Below are 19,888 nucleotides of genomic sequence, written 5' to 3'. Positions count from 1 at the left end.
GCCTCTATGCTCCCCAGGAGCCCTAATGATTAAAAAAAAAATTCCATATATTTTGTTATGGTTTGAAAATGAAAAATATCAAAATGGCCCCCGCATGCTTAAATTTTTCCTTGTGCGGCCCCCTATGGAAAAAGTTTGGACACCCCTGCTGTACGGTATGTTGTTCTTCAGGCCGATAGGGGGCGTAAAGCAACAGTTAAAGTGGTTGTCATCCGCCACGACTGCGAAAGGAAAATCACGTGCCGTGCGCATCACGTGATGAAAACATCCCCCGACACGCGTCCAATGCGGAAGTGTAAGCGCGTGACGCTAAAAGGCGCGAGATATTCCACAACAATGGTGTTAGCTGTCGTGTTCGCCATCTTACTCGGCCTTTTAACGCCCGAAGCCCGATACGCGGCTGACTGGGCGAGTTTAGACGCCCGCCCGCTGCCTGCGTGGTACGACGAGGCGAAGGTGGGCATATTTGTCCACTGGGGGGTGTTCTCCGTGCCCGGCTTCGGCAGCGAGTGGTTCTGGTGGCACTGGCGGGGACAGAAGCCCCCGGATCCCCATTGTGTGGCCTTCATGACCCGGAACTACCCGCCTGGCTTCACCTACCCCGAGTTTGCGCATCAATTTCACGGCCAGTTCTTCGACCCGGAGGAGTGGGCTGACATATTCAACGCTTCCGGAGCAAAGTGAGTCAAATATTGTTGTGTTTGGGGTTGATTCGCTTATTTTTATCTGCAGATTCATCACTTCCGGGTTTAAAAATATACACCATTTTAGTCATAGACATGTTTTAAGTAGACGCAACATTGGCGAGAAATTTGGCCGCCATCTTGAGGTGGTGATGAGGAACTGTCACGCCAAATTTCTCCCCCCCTACTTAAACCTTCCCCCCATTTACTTCCGGGGTCATGATTAATACAGACGTTTTGTTAACGCTATATTATAAAAATACAGACGTTTTGTTAACGCTGTATTATAAAAATACAGACGTTTTGTTAACGCTGTATTATAAAAAATATATATTTTTAAAAAAACAATTTACAAACAGGCTTCACGGTGGCAGAGGGGTTAGTGCGTCTGCCTCACAATACGAAGGTCCTGCAGTCCTAGGTTCAAATCCAGGCTCGGGATCTTTCTGTGTGGAGTTTGCATGTTCTCCCCGTGAATGCGTGGGTTCCCTCCGGGTACTCTGGCTTCCTCCCACTTCCAAAGACATGCAACTGGGGATAGGTTGATTTGCAACACTAAATTGGCCCTAGTGTGTGAATGTGAGTGTGAATGTTGTCTGTCTATCTGAGTTGGCCCTGCGATGAGGTGGCGACTTGTCCAGGGCGTACTCCGCCTTCCGCCGATTGTAGCTGAGATAGGCGCCAGCGCCCCCCGCGACCCCGGAAGGGAATAAGCGGTAGAAAATGGATGGATGGGATGGAATTTACAAACACAAGCTATGGGAATACGCATTTACTTCCGGGGTCACGTTTCCTAACGTTTCCTCTTACGTCATCCCATAGCTTGAGTTTGTAAATTGTTTTTAATTAGTATTATTTTTCTAACAATATGTCTATTTTTATATAATATAGCGTTACATTTTTATAATATAGCGTTAACTAAACGCTTGTATGTATAACCTAATCATATTGTTTCTTCAACTTAAAAATAGCTGACCCTTTTTTCCCCCTACTCTGGGATAATATTCCTAGTTTTTATCTGGGACGTCTGCTCACTTATAGCATATAAGAATATTCCATTACTGTTAAGCAAACTATGAATAATAAAACATGTGTCCTTTATCATAGCTACATGTAAGACAAAAAGGGGGTGAAATTGAGTGGTATTCAGTGAGGTAAGATGAATGAAATAAGCTGACAGTTCATTGCTCCTGCCAAATGAATTGCACTGAGTGGGGCGGATCACCACTCCAAGATGGCGGCCCTGCGTCTCGTCAGCGCCAGTAGGCAGTAGCGCTCCATGCTGCGTCTACTTATAAGATGTCTATGATTTTAGTGACATGTGGATGGATACTAAAATATCGGTGCCGCTGACACGAGATCTTTATACTTTAATATTTATTCTCAAATCAAAATAAAATACTTTAGTCCAGTGGTTCTTAACCTGGGTTCGATCGAACCCTAGGGGTTCGGTGAGTCGGCCTCAGGGATTCGGCGGAGGTCAAAACACTGAACTCATGGTGTAAATACAAACTTCTCCCTATTGGCGTGATACAGATACGACAACAGCTGACTGATTTGCTGGTGTGTAATTTGTTTTGAGTTGGATTTGTTGTTTGAACAAGGTGATGTTCATGCACGGTTCATTTTGTGCACCAGTAAAAAAAAAAACATGGTAAAACATTTGTATGGGAAACAAATTCACCATTAATTAGTTGCTTATTAACATGCAAATTAGTAACATATTGGCTCTTAACTAGTCATTATTAAGTACTTATTAATGCCTTATTCGGCATTATAACCCTAACCAAATAACTCTAAATTAGGTCTTTATTACTTAGAATATGATCCCATAGTGTCCAAATAACTCTAAATTAAGTCTTTCTTACGTAGAATACATTCCCCAAACTGAAGTGTTACCAAAAACATATAACTTTGTGTTGAATTTGAAAAAAGACAAACTTTTTTTTTTCTTTGTCATGACAAAGGGAGGTTTTAAATAAAAAAAAATTCTGCGGCCCGGTGGTTGGGGGCCACTGCCCTAGATGACCTGTACAGTGCCAGGTGCCTCAAAAAGGCCTAAAACATAATAAAGGACCCATCTCACCCTGGACATAAACTTTTTGAACTGATGCCCTCAGGCAGGAGATACAGGACAATAAGATGCCGGACAAACCGTTTGAAAAGCACTTTTTACCCAAGAGCAATAGTATCACTGAACACAAGATAACAATAATGACTGGGCACGTGAGCTGTATGCTTGGTATTTTTATGAATTTTATGTATTTTTATCTATTTATCTCTGTTCTTATGGTTTTATTTATCTATGTTCTTATGGTTTATGTATGATTTTGCACTGAATTAGTTTGCATACAATTTTGTTGTACAAATGTACAATGACAATAAAGATATATTCTATTCTGTTTGTTGCATAGTGACTGAATGATGCTCTCCCTTGATTTGAGTTTACTCTGGGAACCGCTAACAGATTGGTCTTAGAAGATCTTAAGTGATCTAGAGGGCTTATGTAGTGTGAGCATATATATATATGTGTATATATGTATATATATATATATATATATATATATATATATATATATATATATATATATATATATATATATATATATATATATATATATATTACAGCCTCAACTCTTCTGGGAAGACTGTCCACAAGGTTGCCGAGTGTGTTAATAGGAATTTTCCACCATTCTTCCAAAAGCACATTGGTGAGGTTGGTGGAGAAGGCCTGGCTCTCAGTTTGCATTCTAATTTATCGCAAAGTATACATACATTGCTGTATGTATACTTTTGATCCAGCAGATTTGCTCACATTTTTAGTAGACCCATAGTAAATTCATAAAAGAACCAAACTTCGTGGATGTTTTTTGTGACAAAAAGGCAATCTGAAAACAATCTGTTTACATAAAAAAAAACATCGTAAAATGCCATTCAGGGTGAATAACTGCGCATTATACTACAATACCATCTGACCACAGTGGAGTTTGGTGAAATGTGACCCAAATTTAAAAAATGACTTTATATTCCAGGATTTTAAAGGCAGACTTATATACAGTACACACACTCGTGTATATGTAAGTAGAGTGATATTAACTTATCTTTGCGTATATTTCTTTCTGATCTTGTGATGTAAAATTTTCGTCATCTTTATACGGATCCAAAAGTTTTGATGGTGAGGCACTTCTGCAAAAGTTGAACTACATCTAGAAGCGGGAGGCTCTGTCTCTATTATGTTGCCACACTATGCCCGTTTTAAATCTATCAAAACCTGTATTTTCTTCTCAGGTACGTGGTCTTGACAGCCAAACACCATGAAGGTTTTACCAACTGGGGCTCTCCATACTCCTGGAACTGGAATTCTGTCGACACCGGTCCCCACAGAGACCTGGTCGGAGACCTGGGGGATGCAGTGCGCAAGCGGTAGCTCTCCCATGAAACATGACATTCTTTTGTAGCCATTCAGGTCCTTTATTTGATATCCATGCCCAGGTCTCTGCACTTTGGACTGTATAACTCCCTATACGAGTGGTTCCATCCTCTCTACCTGGCTGACAAGCAGAATGGCTTCAAAACGCAGAACTTTGTGCTGCGTAAGCTTCTACCAGAGCTGTATAACATGGTTGTGAGGTTAGTGGCGCCTTACATATGTACGTTGATGGATGTCACTTGACAGCAAAGGTGCGCCATTTCCCCTCCCCTGCAGGTACAGGCCTGAGGTGATCTGGTCTGATGGGGACTGGGAGGCACCGGACACGTACTGGAACTCCACGCAGTTCCTAGCCTGGCTCTATAACGATAGCCCCGTCAAAGTACGTGTCTTAAAAAAGCAGTATCAGATGATATCGGCTTGATACCAGCAGTCTTGCGATGTGTTTACCTTGATTAGTCATATCATTTACAAAAGGTAAACAGTAGAGGGCGCAAGTGAGGCCAATTAGAAAAAAAGAGACTTAAAAAAATTGTATACACTCCTTAACTGATTTTACCACTTTGAAAATACAATAGTTATGAAATAGTTGTATGTAAAAAGAAAAAAAACAAAACATATATTTGTGTATTTACTTTTATCTGATTTGATCTTCCATAATTAACAGGTTCACAAAATAACCAAATAAATGATTAAATCATGAAATAATCATCTATATAAAGGATTATGAAATTATCGATTAAAAAATAATTATTAAATAAATGAATAAATAATTAAATATTGCAATATTTTATTAAATTATTAAACAATTCTACTTTTATATTCCATCCATCCATCCATCATCTTCCGCTTATCCGAGGTCGGGTCGCGGGGACAACAGCCTAAGCAGGGAAACCCAGACTTCCCTCTCCCCAGCCACTTCGTCTAGCTCTTCCCGGGGGATCCCGAAGCGTTCCCAGGCCAGCCGGGAGACATAGTCTTCCCAACGTGTCCTGGGTCTTCCCCGTGGCCTCCTACCGGTTGGACGTCCCCTAAACACCTCCCTCGGGAGGCGTTCGGGTGGCATCCTGACCAGATGCCCGAACCACCTCATCTGGCTCCTCTCGATGTGAAGGAGCAGCGGCTTTACTTTGAGTTCCTCCCGGATGGCAGAACTTCTCACCCTATCTCTAAGGGAGAGCCCCGCCACACGGCGGAGGAAACTCATTTCGGCCGCTTGTACCCGTGATCTTATCCTTTCGGTCATGACCCAAAGCTCATGACCATAGGTGAGGATGGGAACGTAGATCGACCGGTAAATTGAGAGCTTTGCCTTCCGGCTCAACTCCCTCTTCACCACAACGGATCGGTACAACGTCCGCATTACTGAAGACGCCGCACCGATCCGCCTGTCGATCTCACGATCCACTCTTCCCCCACTCGTGAACAAGACTCCTAGATACTTGAACTTTTATATTAAATTAATTAAATATTTTTTCAGTTAGGTTAGATTCAACTTTATTGTCATTACAGTTGTACAGAACATCCATCCAATTCTACCGCTTGTCCCGTTCGGGGTTGCGGGGGGTGTTGGAGCGTATCCCAGCTGCTTCGGGCGGAAGGCGGCGTACATCCTGGACAAGTCGCTACCTCATCGCAGGGCCAACACAGAGAGAACAATGCAACAAAATGTAGTTTAGCATCTAACCAGAAGTGCAATACAGCAAGTTTTGGATAATATTTACAACATCGATAGATAGAGATGCATCTACAGTACAGGCCAAAAGTTTGGATACAACTTCTCCTTCAATGTGTTTTCTTTACTTTCATGACTAATTACATTGTAGATTGTCATATCAAAACTATGAATGAACACATGTGGAGTTATGTACTTAACAAAAAAAGGTGAAACAACTGAAAACATGTTTTGTATTCTAGTTTCTTTGAAATAGCCACCCTTTGCTCTGATTACTTTTTCGCACACTCTTGGAATTCTCTCCATGAGCTTCAAGAGGTAGTCACCTGAAAGGGTTTTTCACTTCACAGGTGTCATAGTTTTGATGCCTTCAGTGACAATCTACAATGTAAATAGTCATGAAAATAAAGAAAAGGGCATTGAAATAAAAAGGTGTGTCCAAACTTTTGGCCTGCAGTGTATATAAAATGGTTTAAAAGTTGCTATTGTTAATATTTGGGGCGCCATGGTGTAGTGAGTAGAGCGGCCGGCCAGAAACCTGAGGGTTGCAGGTTCGCTTCCCACCTATTGACATCCAAAAATTCGCTGCCGTTGTATCCTTGGGCAGGACACTTCACCCTTTGCCCAGAGTGCCGCTCACACTGGTGAATGAATGATTGGTGGTGGTCGGAGGGGCCGTAGGCGCAAACTGGCAGCCACGCTTCTGTCTAACCCAGGGCAGCTGTGGCTACTGATGTAGCTTACCACCACCAGGTGTGAATGAATGTTGAGTCTTATTTCTCTGTGAGCGCTTTGAGTGTTTAGAAAAGCGCAATATAAATCTAAGTTATTATTATTATTAATATTATTTGCATTAATTATATATATTTCATTTACCAAAGTGTGTTTAGTGTGTTTTAACTGGGTGCGAGTTCAAGAGTGTTACTGCCCTATGAAGTAAGCTGTCTCTTAGCCTGTTTATGTATCTAGATCCGATAATAACTAATTAATGACACATTCAAGTCATTATTTAAATATGTATTGAAACATAGTAGGCTATTGGCTACTCTGCACTAGCAGTTACACAACAGCAAAGCTTTAATTGCACACAAGCAAGACACACATAATAATACCTGAGCAATATTGCAGTGTAAAATAGCACATTTGTCATCATAAACTGGTATCAAATATTTATAGGAATGTATTATTTCACATACAAAGTCTCCAACCAGCCGTGCCTCTTTTTGAGGTTGTTAGTGTTCTCTTTTGTTTAGTGTTTTCATTCCTGTCCTGCGCTCTTATTTTGGTGCCACTTCCTGTTGTGTTGGAGTTTTTCCGTAGCCGTCTCACATCTTTCTCTAAGCTGTGATCCCCAGATCTGCTTTATGTTAGCGAGTAGGTCTATTTAAGTAGAGTGTGAGCCACCATTCTTTGTCGGGTCTTTGTTAAAAATGAATAGTGAACGCGCTTTCCTCCTGCCGTGGGTTTTTGCTGTGTTCCAGCATCCCGTTTTGGAGTCTGTCAGTTTTAGTTTCGTTTATGCATGGTCTTCCCTATGCTTCCGTGCCCTTCTAAGCGGCACTCGTCTTTTGTTTGTTTTTGTCATTACGTTAAATATTTTTTCTTCTTCTGCATCCTGGCATTGCTGTCACAATCCAGTAACAAATGTGTCCGCATTGCTCAACATCTTTCTTGCTTCATGGGTTTAACTTAAATTTGAATCAACAAATCAATTATTTAAACTATTTTTATGTAACACTTTCCATAAACAGGCAAGTGGCAACACAAAATGCTTTACACCAGGAAAAATAAAGAGAAGTGAAGAAAACACACAGCACTATTGACAATGAGTAAAACAACCTCATTGTCAAATTAGAGCCATGTAAAAAAAAAAAGTATGAAACGTATTATAAAATGTATGTAAAAATAATATATTATTTACGGTATCGAAAGCAGCGCTAAGATCGAGGAGCAGCAACATAGATGACGCATCAGAATCCATCGTTAGCAATAGATCATTAGTCATTTTTGCGAGGGCTGTCTCCGTGGAGTGATTTGCCCTGAAACCGGATTGAAAGGTTTCACATAGATTGTTAGACGCTAAGTGTTCATTTAACTGCTTTGCAACAATTTTTTCAAGGATTTTTGAAATAAAGGGAAGGTGAGACACCGGTCGGTAGTTTACCATGAGGTCAGGATCGAGGTTAGGTCTTTTAAGAAGAGGATGAATAACCGCTTTTTTGAATGCTAGGGGAACAGTGCCCGAGGAGAGTGATAAGTTTATAATATTTAGCACTGATGGACCTAATAATACAAAGAGCTCCTTGATCAGTTTCCCAGGAAGTGGGTCAAGTAAGCATGTTGTCTGTTTTATTCCATTTACACGTTGTAACAATTCCTCTAATGTTATTTCCTCAAAACGAGAGAAACTATTTTGGAGGGCAGTATCCGCCGTATATACAATCGTGTCAGTGTTAATAGAACCCCGTTGTAGCTGGGACGCATTGTCTTTAATTTCCTTTCTAATGACTTCAATTTTCTTACTAAAGAATTGCATAAAGTCATCAGCTGAGTGGGTGGAGCTACTGGAAGGAGTCCCTTTTTGGGTTAGCGATGCTACCGTACTAAACAAAAATTTTAGATCGTTTTTATTATGGTGGATGAGATTTGAGTAATATTTAGCTTTAGCTAAGGTAAGCATGCGTTTATAAGTTATTAAACCATCACTCCATGCTTGATGGTGCACCTCAAGTTTAGTCGTGCGCCATTTGCGTTCCAGCTTTCTACATAATAATTTCTGAGCTCTAGTTTCTTCTGTAAACCACGGGGTACGCTTTTTTGGAGCCTTTTTTAACTTTAGCGGTGCTATGTTATCAATGGTTTCGCGCAGGGCGTCGTTAAAGTTGTTAGTGAGGTTATCAATAGAGCCCACATACTTTGGGAATGGTGCCATTACCGAGGGCAGTAGGTCAGCAAGAGTTGTCGTTGTGGCCGTATTAATGTTGCGGTTGCTATAGCAGTTATTATTATTATTAGTTTGACGAACATGCGTCTGAACCTCGAATTTTATAAGGTAATGAACGGACAATACTTTAGTATACGGGAGTATCGTAGTAACAGTTCGAGATGCCACCTCAGTAGAAGCATTTGAGTCTCACCTTAAAACTCATTTGTATACTCTAGCCTTTAAATATACTCCCTTTTTAGACCAGTTGATCTGCCGTTTCTTTTCTTTTTCTTCTATGTCCCACTCTCCCTTGTGGAGGGGGTCCGGTCCGATCCGGTGGCCATGTACTGCTTGCCTGTGTATCGGCTGGGGACATCTCTGCGCTGCTGATCCGCCTCCGCTTGGGATGGTTTCCTGCTGGCTCCGCTGTGAACGGGACTCTTGCTGCTATGTTGGATCCGCTTTGGACTGGACTCTCGCGACTGTGTTGGATCCATTGTGGATTGAACTTTCACAGTATCATGTTAGACCCGCTCGACATCCATTGCTTTCCTCCTCTCCAAGGTTCTCATAGTCATCATTGTCACCGACGTCCCACTGGGTCATTATTGTCACCGATGTCCCACTGGGTGTGAGTTTTCCTTGCCCTTATGTGGGCCTACCGAGGATGTCGTGGTGGTTTGTGCAGCCCTTTGAGACACTAGTGATTTAGGGCTATATAAGTAAACATTGATTGATTGATTGATTGATATTAATAATACATTAATACCATGATGAAAACATAACAGTGAGACAATAATAGTAGTAACTAGAGGTGGGGGAAATAATCAATTTTTAGATGCATCACATTTGGGACATGGACAAATATAAAATCTGTTAGTAAACATCAATAATCGATTTATTTATTGTAAATAAAGTAATGCAGACCGTTCTACAATGTGTCAGACTGCAGTGAGCCACCTCACTGAGAGATCCCACCAGCTCCTTAATTATAGGTACTTATGTTGCAGTTTTGCATACATTTCCATGTATGTATGTATGTATATATTTTTTTCTACATTCAAAATACTTCCTCGTGGTCTACATAACATTTAATGGTGAATCTTTAGTCAAAATGTTGCATAGATTATATTTTACAGACCCTCTTCAAGTCGCTTTCTGACCGTCTCTTCAGGATGCGTCGTTTAGTGGGCGTTTTAATTTACGTGCCTCGTCAAAGCATTTCTAGCATTCCACACGACAACATGATTAAAGCATGCTGATATTGTATCAGATTCCTATCAATATCAGCCAATACATCGGTATCGTATCGGAACATCCCTACTAATTGCAGATTGGTTTGTTGGAGCTGAACTATTTAATCGTGCCAGGACACAGTGGTGACCAATGACAGATGGGGAGCGGGCTGTTCGTGCAAACATGGAGGTTACTACAACTGCAAGGACAAGTACACTCCAGGCCAGCTTCCCCAACATAAGTGGGAAAAATGCACGTCCGTGGACAAGTTCTCTTGGGGCTATCGCCGTAACATGAAGCTGAGTGACCTGATGGACCTGCACGCCATTATAGAGGTGAGCACATGAGAACCACACCTGTGAGCCTACGTTTGACTCACGGTTTTAACTGCCTCCTGTCCAGGATCTGATTCAGACCGTGGCCCTGGGAGGGAACTACCTCCTGAACGTGGGCCCCACTGCTGACGGAATGATCCCGGCGGTGTTTGAGGAGCGTCTGCGGGGAGTGGGCGCTTGGCTGGAGGTCAACGGCGAGGCGATCTACTCTTCTCAACCTTGGAGGGTCCAGAGGGAAAATGCTTCCATCCCCGTATGGTCGGTACCAGGGAGGGCAGAATTTTAAGACAGGAGTTCTTTAAACGTGTTTCCTCCTCACAAGGACATGCGTGATGCAGTGCCCAACTGTTGTTGTTGTTGTGGTTGTTTAGGTATACGTTGAAAGGGGGCAGCGTTTATGCCACCTTCACAAGTGAACCCCCCGAGCCCACTCTGCAACTTTTGGAACCCAAAACATCAGCAGCCACCAAGGTAAACACTACATTTAGTTGTAAATGAGCGTAAGTATTGTTATATGGACTCTCACTATTATGTTAGATCCACTATGGACAGGACTCTCACACCATTATGTTAGATCCACTATAGACTGGACTCTCACACTATTGTGTTAGATCCACTATGGACTGGATTTTCACACTATTATCCTTGATCCACTATGGACTGGACTCTCACACTATTATGTTAGAGTCACTATGGACTGGACTCTCACTATTATGTTGGATCCACTATGAACTGGACCCTCACACTATTATGTTAGATCCACTATGGACTGGACTCTCACTATTATGTTGGATCCACTATGGACTGGACTCTCACTATTATGTTGGATCTACCATGGACTGGACTCTCACTAATATGATGGATCCACTATGGACTGGACCCTCACACTATCATGTTAGATCCACTATGGACCGGACTATCACACTATTATGTTAGATCCACTATGGGCTGGACTTTCACACTATTATGCTTGATCCACAATGGACTGGACTCTCACTATTATGTTGGATCCACTATGGACTGGACTCTCACTATTATGTTAGATCTACCATGGACTGGACTCTCACTAATATGATGGATCCACTATGGACTGGACCCTCACACTATCATGTTAGATCCACTATGGACCGGACTATCACACTATTATGTTAGATCCACTATGGGCTGGACTTTCACACTATTATGCTTGATCCACTATGGACTGGACTCTCACTATTATGTTGGATCCACTATGGACTGGACTCTCACTATTATGTTAGATCTACCATGGACTGGACTCTCACTAATATGATGGATCCACTATGGACTGGACCCTCACACTATCATGTTAGATCCACTATGGACCGGACTATCACACTATTATGTTAGATCCACTATGGGCTGGACTTTCACACTATTATGCTTGATCCACAATGGACTGGACTCTCACACTATTATGTTAGAGTCACTATAGACTGGACTCTCACTATTATGTTGGATCCACTATGGACTGGACCCTCACACTATCATGTTAGATCCACTATGGACTGGACTATCACTATTATGTTAGATCCACTATGTACTGGGCTTTCACTATTATGTTAGATCCACCATGGACTAGACCCTCACTAATATGATGGATCCACTATGGACTGGACTCTCACTATTATGTTAGATCCACTATGGACTGCACTCTCACAATATTATGTTAGATCCATTATGGACTGGACTCTCCCTATTTGGTCGGATCCACTATGAACTGGACTCTCACTATCATGTTAGATCCACTATGGACTGGACTCTCACTATTATGTTAGATCCACTATGGACTGGACTCTCACAATATTATGTTAGATCCACTATGGACTGGACTCTCACAATATTATGTTAGATCCACTATGGACTGGACTCTCACAATATTATGTTAGATCCACTATGGACTGCACTCTCACAATATTATGTTAGATCCATTATGGACTGGACTCTCCCTATTTGGTCGGATCCACTATGAACTGGACTCTCACTATCATGTTAGATCCACTATGGACTGGACTCTCGCTATTATGTTAGATCCACTATGGACTGGACTCTCACAATATTATGTTAGATCCACTATGGACTGGACTCTCACAATATTATGTTAGATCCACTATGGATTGGACTCTCACTGTTATGTTAGATCCACTTTGGACTGGACTCTCACAATATTATGTTAGATACACTATGGACTGGACTCTCACAATATTATGTTAGATCCACTATGGACTGGACTCCCACTATCATGTTAGATCCACTATGGACTGAACTCTCACAATATTATGTTAGATCCACTATGGACTGGACTCTCACTATCATGTTAGATCCACTATGGACTGGACTCTCACTATTATGTTGGATCTACTATGGACTGTACTCTCCCTACCATATTAGACTCACTATGGACTGGACTCTCACACTATTATGTTAGATCCACTATGGACTGGACTATCACTATTATGTTAGATCCACTATGGACTGGACTCTCACTATTATGTTAGATCCACTATGGACTGGACTCTCACAATATTATGTTAGATCCACTATGGACTGAACTCTCACAATATTATGTTAGATCCACTATGGACTGGACTCTCACTATTATGTTAGATCCACTATGGACTGGACTCTCACAATATTATGTTAGATCCACTATGGACTGGACTCTCACAATATAATGTTAGATCCACTATGGACTGGACTCTCACAATATTACGTTAGATCCACTATGGACTGGACTCTCCCTATCATGTTAGACCCACTATTGACTGGACTCTCACACTATTATGTTAGATCCACTGTGGACTGGACTATCACTATTATGTTGGATCCACTATGGACTGGACTCTCACTATTGTGTTAGATCCACTATGGACTGGACTCTCACACTAATATGCTAGATCCACTCGACGTCCATTGCACCGCTTGCCCAGGGGATGGGGGGTCCCCACATTTGCGGCCCCCTCCAAAGTTTTTTATTGTCCCATTGAGTTGAGTTTTTCCTTGATCTGATGTGGGATCTGAGCCGAGGATGACGTTGCGGCTTGTGCAGCCCTTTGAGAAACTTGTGATTTAGGGCTATATAAGTAAACATTGATTGATTGATATAAAGTGTCAACATAACCCAAAAGAAATGGAAACAAACTATTGCACGCACTTTTACTTACAATTACTAAATAAGCTATAATAAATTATTTAATATTTTTTCCTTCCATTTGTGCATATTTTTGATCTGATTCTTTTCTTTGTTTAGCTTCAAAGCTAAAAATAATGGATATATTTACTATTAGTATATGCTAACTGTTTTCACGTTAGCATTTAGCATGCTAACACTTTTTTGCTACCATTTTAGCAATTTTTTTTCAAAGCTAAAACTCATGGAATTCGTGACTGCGCTAATTACCAAAGTGTCGATCGATTGACCGATTTTTATGAAAAAGTACGTGATTGCCATCAAAAATCAAAAATGCAGATCCCTCTGACTGATACTAACAAACTATCAGCTCACCCCCTAAATTAATAATAATTATCCCCTAAATTAATAGTAATCACCTCCGTCAATGCAAATAAACTACAATACAGTGGATTGGAGCAGCAATCACAATATTAATTACGCGGACTTTTTTCAACATGACGTTAGTTTATTTGCACAATCAGGTCTTCTAGTTATATTTAGCCGTAGCAACCACAAAATAACTCAAAATCACACGATCTCTTTGTTTAGTTCTGCTCTCAAACACTACTAATATAGTCGAGAAACAAAGGAAGTTTCCCAAACAAATCAAATGTTCAAACAAACATTTTCCAAAGTAATCCCTGCAGACACAAGCATGATACAATTGTATTGCACAAGATGGTGAAAGTGATATTTTTAAGATTTATTTCCTTCGACGCACTTTTGTTTTTCTTTGATTTTATTATGTTTATGAACCCATTTTTTCAGGACTTTATGAAAGTTATTTCCCAGACACACAAATGCACAAAAAAAAAAAAAGGTGTGGCTTCCCTTTTTAATACTGTTGTGCTTTAGTCTTTGTTTTGCACTGGAACAGTAAGTCTCTGTGCACCTGTTTTAAGGCTACGTTACCCGACTGAAGTTATTTGGGATGGCCCGATACAACTTTTTTAATATTGGAGCCTTGAGTATTGTCCGATACTCATATTGATTCAATACGATACCAGCAGGAATCATATATACATTTATTTTGTCGTGTATAAAGTCTTAATCAGGAGAAATTACTTAAAAAGAGAACAATAGTAGGTATAAACACACTAATCTACACATTAACCACCCGGAATGAACTTGCGCTGTCTTTAAAGTTGAAGTGGAGTGGTAATTTGTATTTTGGCAACACATAGTGGTCACAATAATTCATTAAGGGAAGGCCATGATGCAGTAAGTTGATGAAGCGGTAGGGCCAGGTGATAAAACGATATCAGTCGATGTCACGATAAACACGTAGTCAATATTGGAGCCTTGAGTATTGTCCGATACCCACATTGATTCAACACGATATCAGCAGGAATCATAAATACTTTTATTACCTAGTGTAGAATGTTAGAAAAGTCTTGATCAGGAGAATTTACTTTAAAAGAGAACAATAGTAGGTATGAAAACAATAATCTACACATTAACCACCCGGAATGGATTTGCACTGTCTTTAAAGTTGAAGTGGAGTGGTAATTTGTATTTTGGCAACACATAGTGGTCACAATAATTCATTAGGTCAAGGCCGTGATGCAGTAAGCCCAGGTGATAAAACGATATCAATAGATATCACGATAAACACGTATTCAGACCAAGGCGCTAGTTATCGGTAATACCGCACCACCTTAGCCACGCTCACCCTTTAGAGCACAGCTGTAACTTCCTGGCACTAAACCAGCAGAAACTGGTTCCTTTCGGGTTTCTTTCTGTCTACATTTTCACACTTTGCACTATTTTCTTACACTTTATTAAACATTTTTTACACGTTCCTTATTTCTTGAGCTTAAAATGTTCAATGTGGTTTTACACTTTTGTTGACATTTTAGTGTTTTTCACGCTTGTGTTGACGTATCGTGATGCACTTTTCAGTCATAATGCCCAAACCCTAAGACGCGCACACGTTTGTCACTGGACGCTTTTTAAGACGCTTCTGCCTTGGAGACTTTGTATGTATAAGTATTACGCAAATATAATTATTTGATACTTGTTTATATTGACAAATGTGCTGTTTTATTGTTCAATGATTATTACGTGTGTCTAGTTTAGGTGCTATTGTGTGCTTAGCCGTTGTGTAGCTGCCAGCTCGTACTAGCCTATAGCCAAGCATGTTTACTTTTTTGTAAATGGCTTGACTAAAATAAAATAAATTGTGTGCTTACTGGAGGACATTTAGATGTTAACTTTGCACACTTAGTAAACACACTGCAGGACTGCTTGTATCGCACATGATATCACACAAATTGCATGCATACCGATATCGTCCAATGTTTATTTTATTTTTTTATTGAATCATTGCAGTACACTGCCTAGCGATATTGAGGAAGCTAACAATAATAACACATGTTGAGATATATGGAGCAATTATAGAGAGGGTTTAAAATGGCCCCTTTTTGGGTGTAATATGTTATGTAGGGAACTAAAGAGGTGTTCGACCTAGTTAAAAGTTGTAGTATAACCAAGTTGACACTGTTAACTGGTGAGTTAACACACCTGCCTCCTCCCTCATCCAGGTGATGTTGTTGGGCAACCTTAAGCCTCTATCCTGGTCCCCGGTCCAGCCCAACGGCCTTAATGTTGTCCTACCTGAGCTGCCTTACACAGCAGGACACGCCTGGACCCTCAGACTGGATGGCGTGCACTGATTGGTCGAAACAGAAGGTACAAAAAGAGCGTCGAAATGAGTGCACTCATTTGAATGTGCACCATAAATGAAATACTTCTATTGTGTTTGCTCTGTAGCCGCGGTGATTTACGATCTAACGGGTGTTCTTGATTGAACTTTTATGAATGAAACGTGTTTACAATGTAGAAATAAAAGACAGATTTTCAACAAAATTCACTCTCTTTCATAACTCAGAGGTGCAATTAACCAAACTAAATAGATAATTGCAATAAAATAAAATGGTGCTAAAAATGCCTAAATTTGCGGCAAAAAAATGCCAATGTTTTTTTTCTATAATATTGACTTAGTTTGTGATTTCATGAATTTGGCATTTGTTGGCAAATGAGAGGCGATGAGATCACATACATGAATGTTTTTAATAGATATTCAGTTTAAAAAAATACAGGAAATAAAGAAGTCTTTGTTCTATATTTATAATTATTACAATTATTAGTAGAATTAAAAGAAAATACAGTAATTTGAAAATGCGCTATTAGTGCCATCAAGTTTCTACTTGTAAGTGTGCGTGGTATAAAACGAGTAAAACATCGATACAGTATTTGTTCTCCAATTTTTGTTAACATTGCAACAAACATTGATAACTAATTCATAAAATCTCAAGCTGACTAAATGGTACAAAAAAAATTGCTACTTCCGACACAAATTTACCTCCCACTTGTTTGCAAATGAGAGGCGATGAGATCACATAAATGAATGTTTACAAATGTTTTAAAATACAGGAAATAAGGAAGCCTTAGGTGGTGTTTTGTTCTATAATTATGATTATTACAATTATTAGTAGAACTATTAGAATGAAAAAAAATACAGTGATTTGACAATGCGCTTTCACTGCCATCGAGTATCTATTTTTAAGTGTGCGTGGTGTAAAACGAATAAAAAATCAATACAGTGTTCTCCAATTTTTGTTGCAATCCTGTGCACTTCAAAGATTGATAACAAATTCATAAAATCTCAAGCTGACTCTAAATGAGAGACGATGAGATCGCATAAATGAATGTTTAATAGATATTCAATTTTAAAATACAGGAAATAAGGAAGCTTTTGGTGGGATTTTTTTCCATAATTATAATTATTACAAATAGTAGGATTAAAAAAAACATTACTGCCATCTAGAGTCTACTTTTAAGTGTGCGTGGTGTAAAACAAGTAAAACAACAATACAGTACTTGTTGTCCAATTTTAGTTGCAATCCTGTGCACTTCAAACATTAATAACAAATTCATTAAATCTCAAGCTGACTAAATGTTACAAAAAATTTTTTGCTGTTTCCGACAAATTTACCTCGCACTTATTGACAAATGAAGGGCAATGACATCACATAAATGAATGTTTAATAGATATTCAAGCGTAAAATACAGGAAATAAGGAAACCTTTGGTGGGGTTTTGTTCCATAATTATGATTATTACAATTATTAGTAGAATAAAAAAATATATATTAATTTGACAATGCGCTTTTACTGCCATCTAGAGTCTACTTTTAAGTGTGCGTGGTGTAAAACAATACAGTACTTGTTCTCCAATTTTTGTTGTAATCCTGTGCACTTCAAACATTGATAACAAATTCATAAAATCTCAAGCTGACTAAATGTTACCAAAAAAAAAATTGCTCTCTCCGACAAATTTACCTCGCACTTGTTGACAAATGAGAGGCGATGACATCACATACATTAATGTTTAATAGATATGCAAGCGTAAAATACAGGAAATAAGGAAGCCTTTGTTGGGGTTTTGTTCCATAATTATAATTATTACAATTATTAGTAGAATAAAAAAATATATATTAATTTGACAATGCGCTTTTACTGCCATCTAGTGTCTACTTTTAAGTGTGCGTGGTATAAAACAAATAAAACATCAATACAGTACTTGTTCTCCAATTTTTGTTGCAATCCTGTGCACTTCAAACATTGATAACAAATTCATACAATCTCAAAATGACTAAATGTTAGGAAAAAAAATTGCTACTTCCGACACAAATTTACCTCGCACTTGTTGGCAAATGAGAGGCGATGACATCACATAAATGAATGTTTATAGATATTCAAGTGTAACGTTTAAGAAATAAGGAAACATTTGGTGATTTTTTCTATAAATATAATTATTACAATTTTTATTAGAATAAAAAAAAAAATACAGTAATTTGACAATGCGCTTTCACTGCCATCTGGTGTCTACTTTTAAGTGTGCGTAGTGTAAAATGAGTAAAACATCAATACAGTATTTGTTCTCTAATTTTTGTTGCAATTCTTTGCTTTTTGATGTTACAAGGAACACTTCAAACATTAGTAACAAATTCATAAAATTTGATATTGCTTTCAGTCTATTTTATACCTGCATTGTTCTTTCCATCTTTTCCATCCTTTGTACCTGAGCTACTGTGTGGAACAATTTCCCTTGTGGATCATTAAAGTTTGTCTCAGTCTAAGTCTAATAAAAATCACAATCCGATTAAATTTTTTGGGGGGAAAAAACAAAAACATTGCAACTTTTGCCACTACTTTCTGAAAAGATGGGCAAATTCCAGCATTTTTGGCAGCAACGATCACAAAATAAGCCCGCAAAAATCCCGCAGGAAATGACAAAAAATAACATTTGATAAAATGGTAATAATCCATCCATCCATCCATCTTCTTCCGCTTATCCGAGGTCGGGTCGCGGGGGCAGCAGCCTAAGCAGGGAAGCCCAGACTTCCCTCTCCCCAGCCACTTCGTCTAGCTCTTCCCGGGGGATCCCGAGGCGTTCCCAGGCCAGCCGGGAGACATAGTCTTCCCAACGTGTCCTGGGTCTTCCCCGTGGCCTCCTACCGGTTGGATGTGCCCTAAACACCTCCCTCGGGAGGCGTTCGGGTGGCATCCTGACCAGATGCCCGAACCACCTCATCTGGCTCCTCTCGATGTGGAGGAGCAGAGGCTTTACTTTGAGTTCCTCCCGGATGACAGAGCTTCTCACCCTATCTCTAAGGGAGAGCCCCGCCACACGGCGGAGGAAACTCATTTCGGCCACTTGTACCCGTGATCTTATCCTTTCGGTCATGACCCAAAGCTCATGACCATAGGTGAGGATGGGAACGTAGATCGACCGGTAAATTGAGAGCTTTGCCTTCCGGCTCAGCTCCTTCTTCACCACAACATATCGGTACAACGTCCGCATTACTGAAGACGCCGCACCGATCCGCCTGTCGATCTCACGATCCACTCTTCCCTCACTCGTGAACAAGACTCCTAGGTACTTGAACTCCTCCACTTGGGGCAGGGTCTCCTCCCCAACCCGAAGATGGCACTCCACCCTTTTCCGGGAGAGAACCATGGACTCGGATTTGAAGGTGCTGATTCTCATTCCGGCCGCTTCACACTTGGCTGTGAACCGATCCAGTGGTAATAAATATTATTGAAATCAATTTATTAAAAATAATAATTTTCAAGTTCTTCATATTTATTTAAATTATTTCATAAATATTTATTTATCTATTTTTCAACGTCAATTGGAATTATTTTTTTTCCGATAACATCACACTTCATTTACTTTTTAAGCAAAATGATCATTTTCCTGACATCATATTTCAATATGGCGCTCCTGAGCTGGTGTTTGCCACATCTGGCGTGGAGTTGCAGGAAGATCCCCACGGTCATGTCAGTCGGTCCACATTAGGGTTCCATGTTTGCCCTCTGTGAAGAATAAAGACTCAGCAACCAGACG

General features: G+C 40.0%; 1 protein-coding gene across 1 annotated transcript; it reads left to right on the top strand.

The window, feature by feature from the left end:
* Positions 1-235: 235 nt before the first annotated feature.
* Positions 236-16,343, top strand: LOC133540036 (tissue alpha-L-fucosidase-like). The gene is made up of 8 exons (XM_061882508.1): positions 236-680; positions 3,972-4,106; positions 4,176-4,313; positions 4,390-4,495; positions 10,085-10,285; positions 10,353-10,543; positions 10,657-10,756; positions 16,019-16,343. Exons 1-8 carry the CDS (start codon positions 259-261, stop codon positions 16,148-16,150), a joined length of 1,425 nt encoding a protein of 474 aa, XP_061738492.1. The 5' UTR covers positions 236-258; the 3' UTR covers positions 16,151-16,343.
* The last annotated feature ends 3,545 nt before the right edge of the window (positions 16,344-19,888 follow it).

This window comes from Nerophis ophidion, linkage group LG21 (assembly GCF_033978795.1).
Source record: "Nerophis ophidion isolate RoL-2023_Sa linkage group LG21, RoL_Noph_v1.0, whole genome shotgun sequence".
NCBI lineage: Eukaryota > Metazoa > Chordata > Actinopteri > Syngnathiformes > Syngnathidae > Nerophis > Nerophis ophidion.
Note: the sequence above shows the minus strand (reverse complement) of the source record. Positions and strands in the feature narration are given on the sequence as shown.

What these genes read in the sequence shown, in the direction of transcription:
- LOC133540036 (XM_061882508.1), top strand. Translation starts at nt 259, where the DNA reads ATGAAAACATCCCCCGACACGCGTCCAATGCGGAAGTGTAAGCGCGTG. An exon ending in TTCAACGCTTCCGGAGCAAA is followed by an intron (nt 681 to 3,971) that starts GTGAGTCAAATA and finishes TTTTCTTCTCAG; the next exon opens with GTACGTGGTCTTGACAGCCA. An exon ending in ATAACGATAGCCCCGTCAAA is followed by an intron (nt 4,496 to 10,084) that starts GTACGTGTCTTA and finishes TAATCGTGCCAG; the next exon opens with GACACAGTGGTGACCAATGA.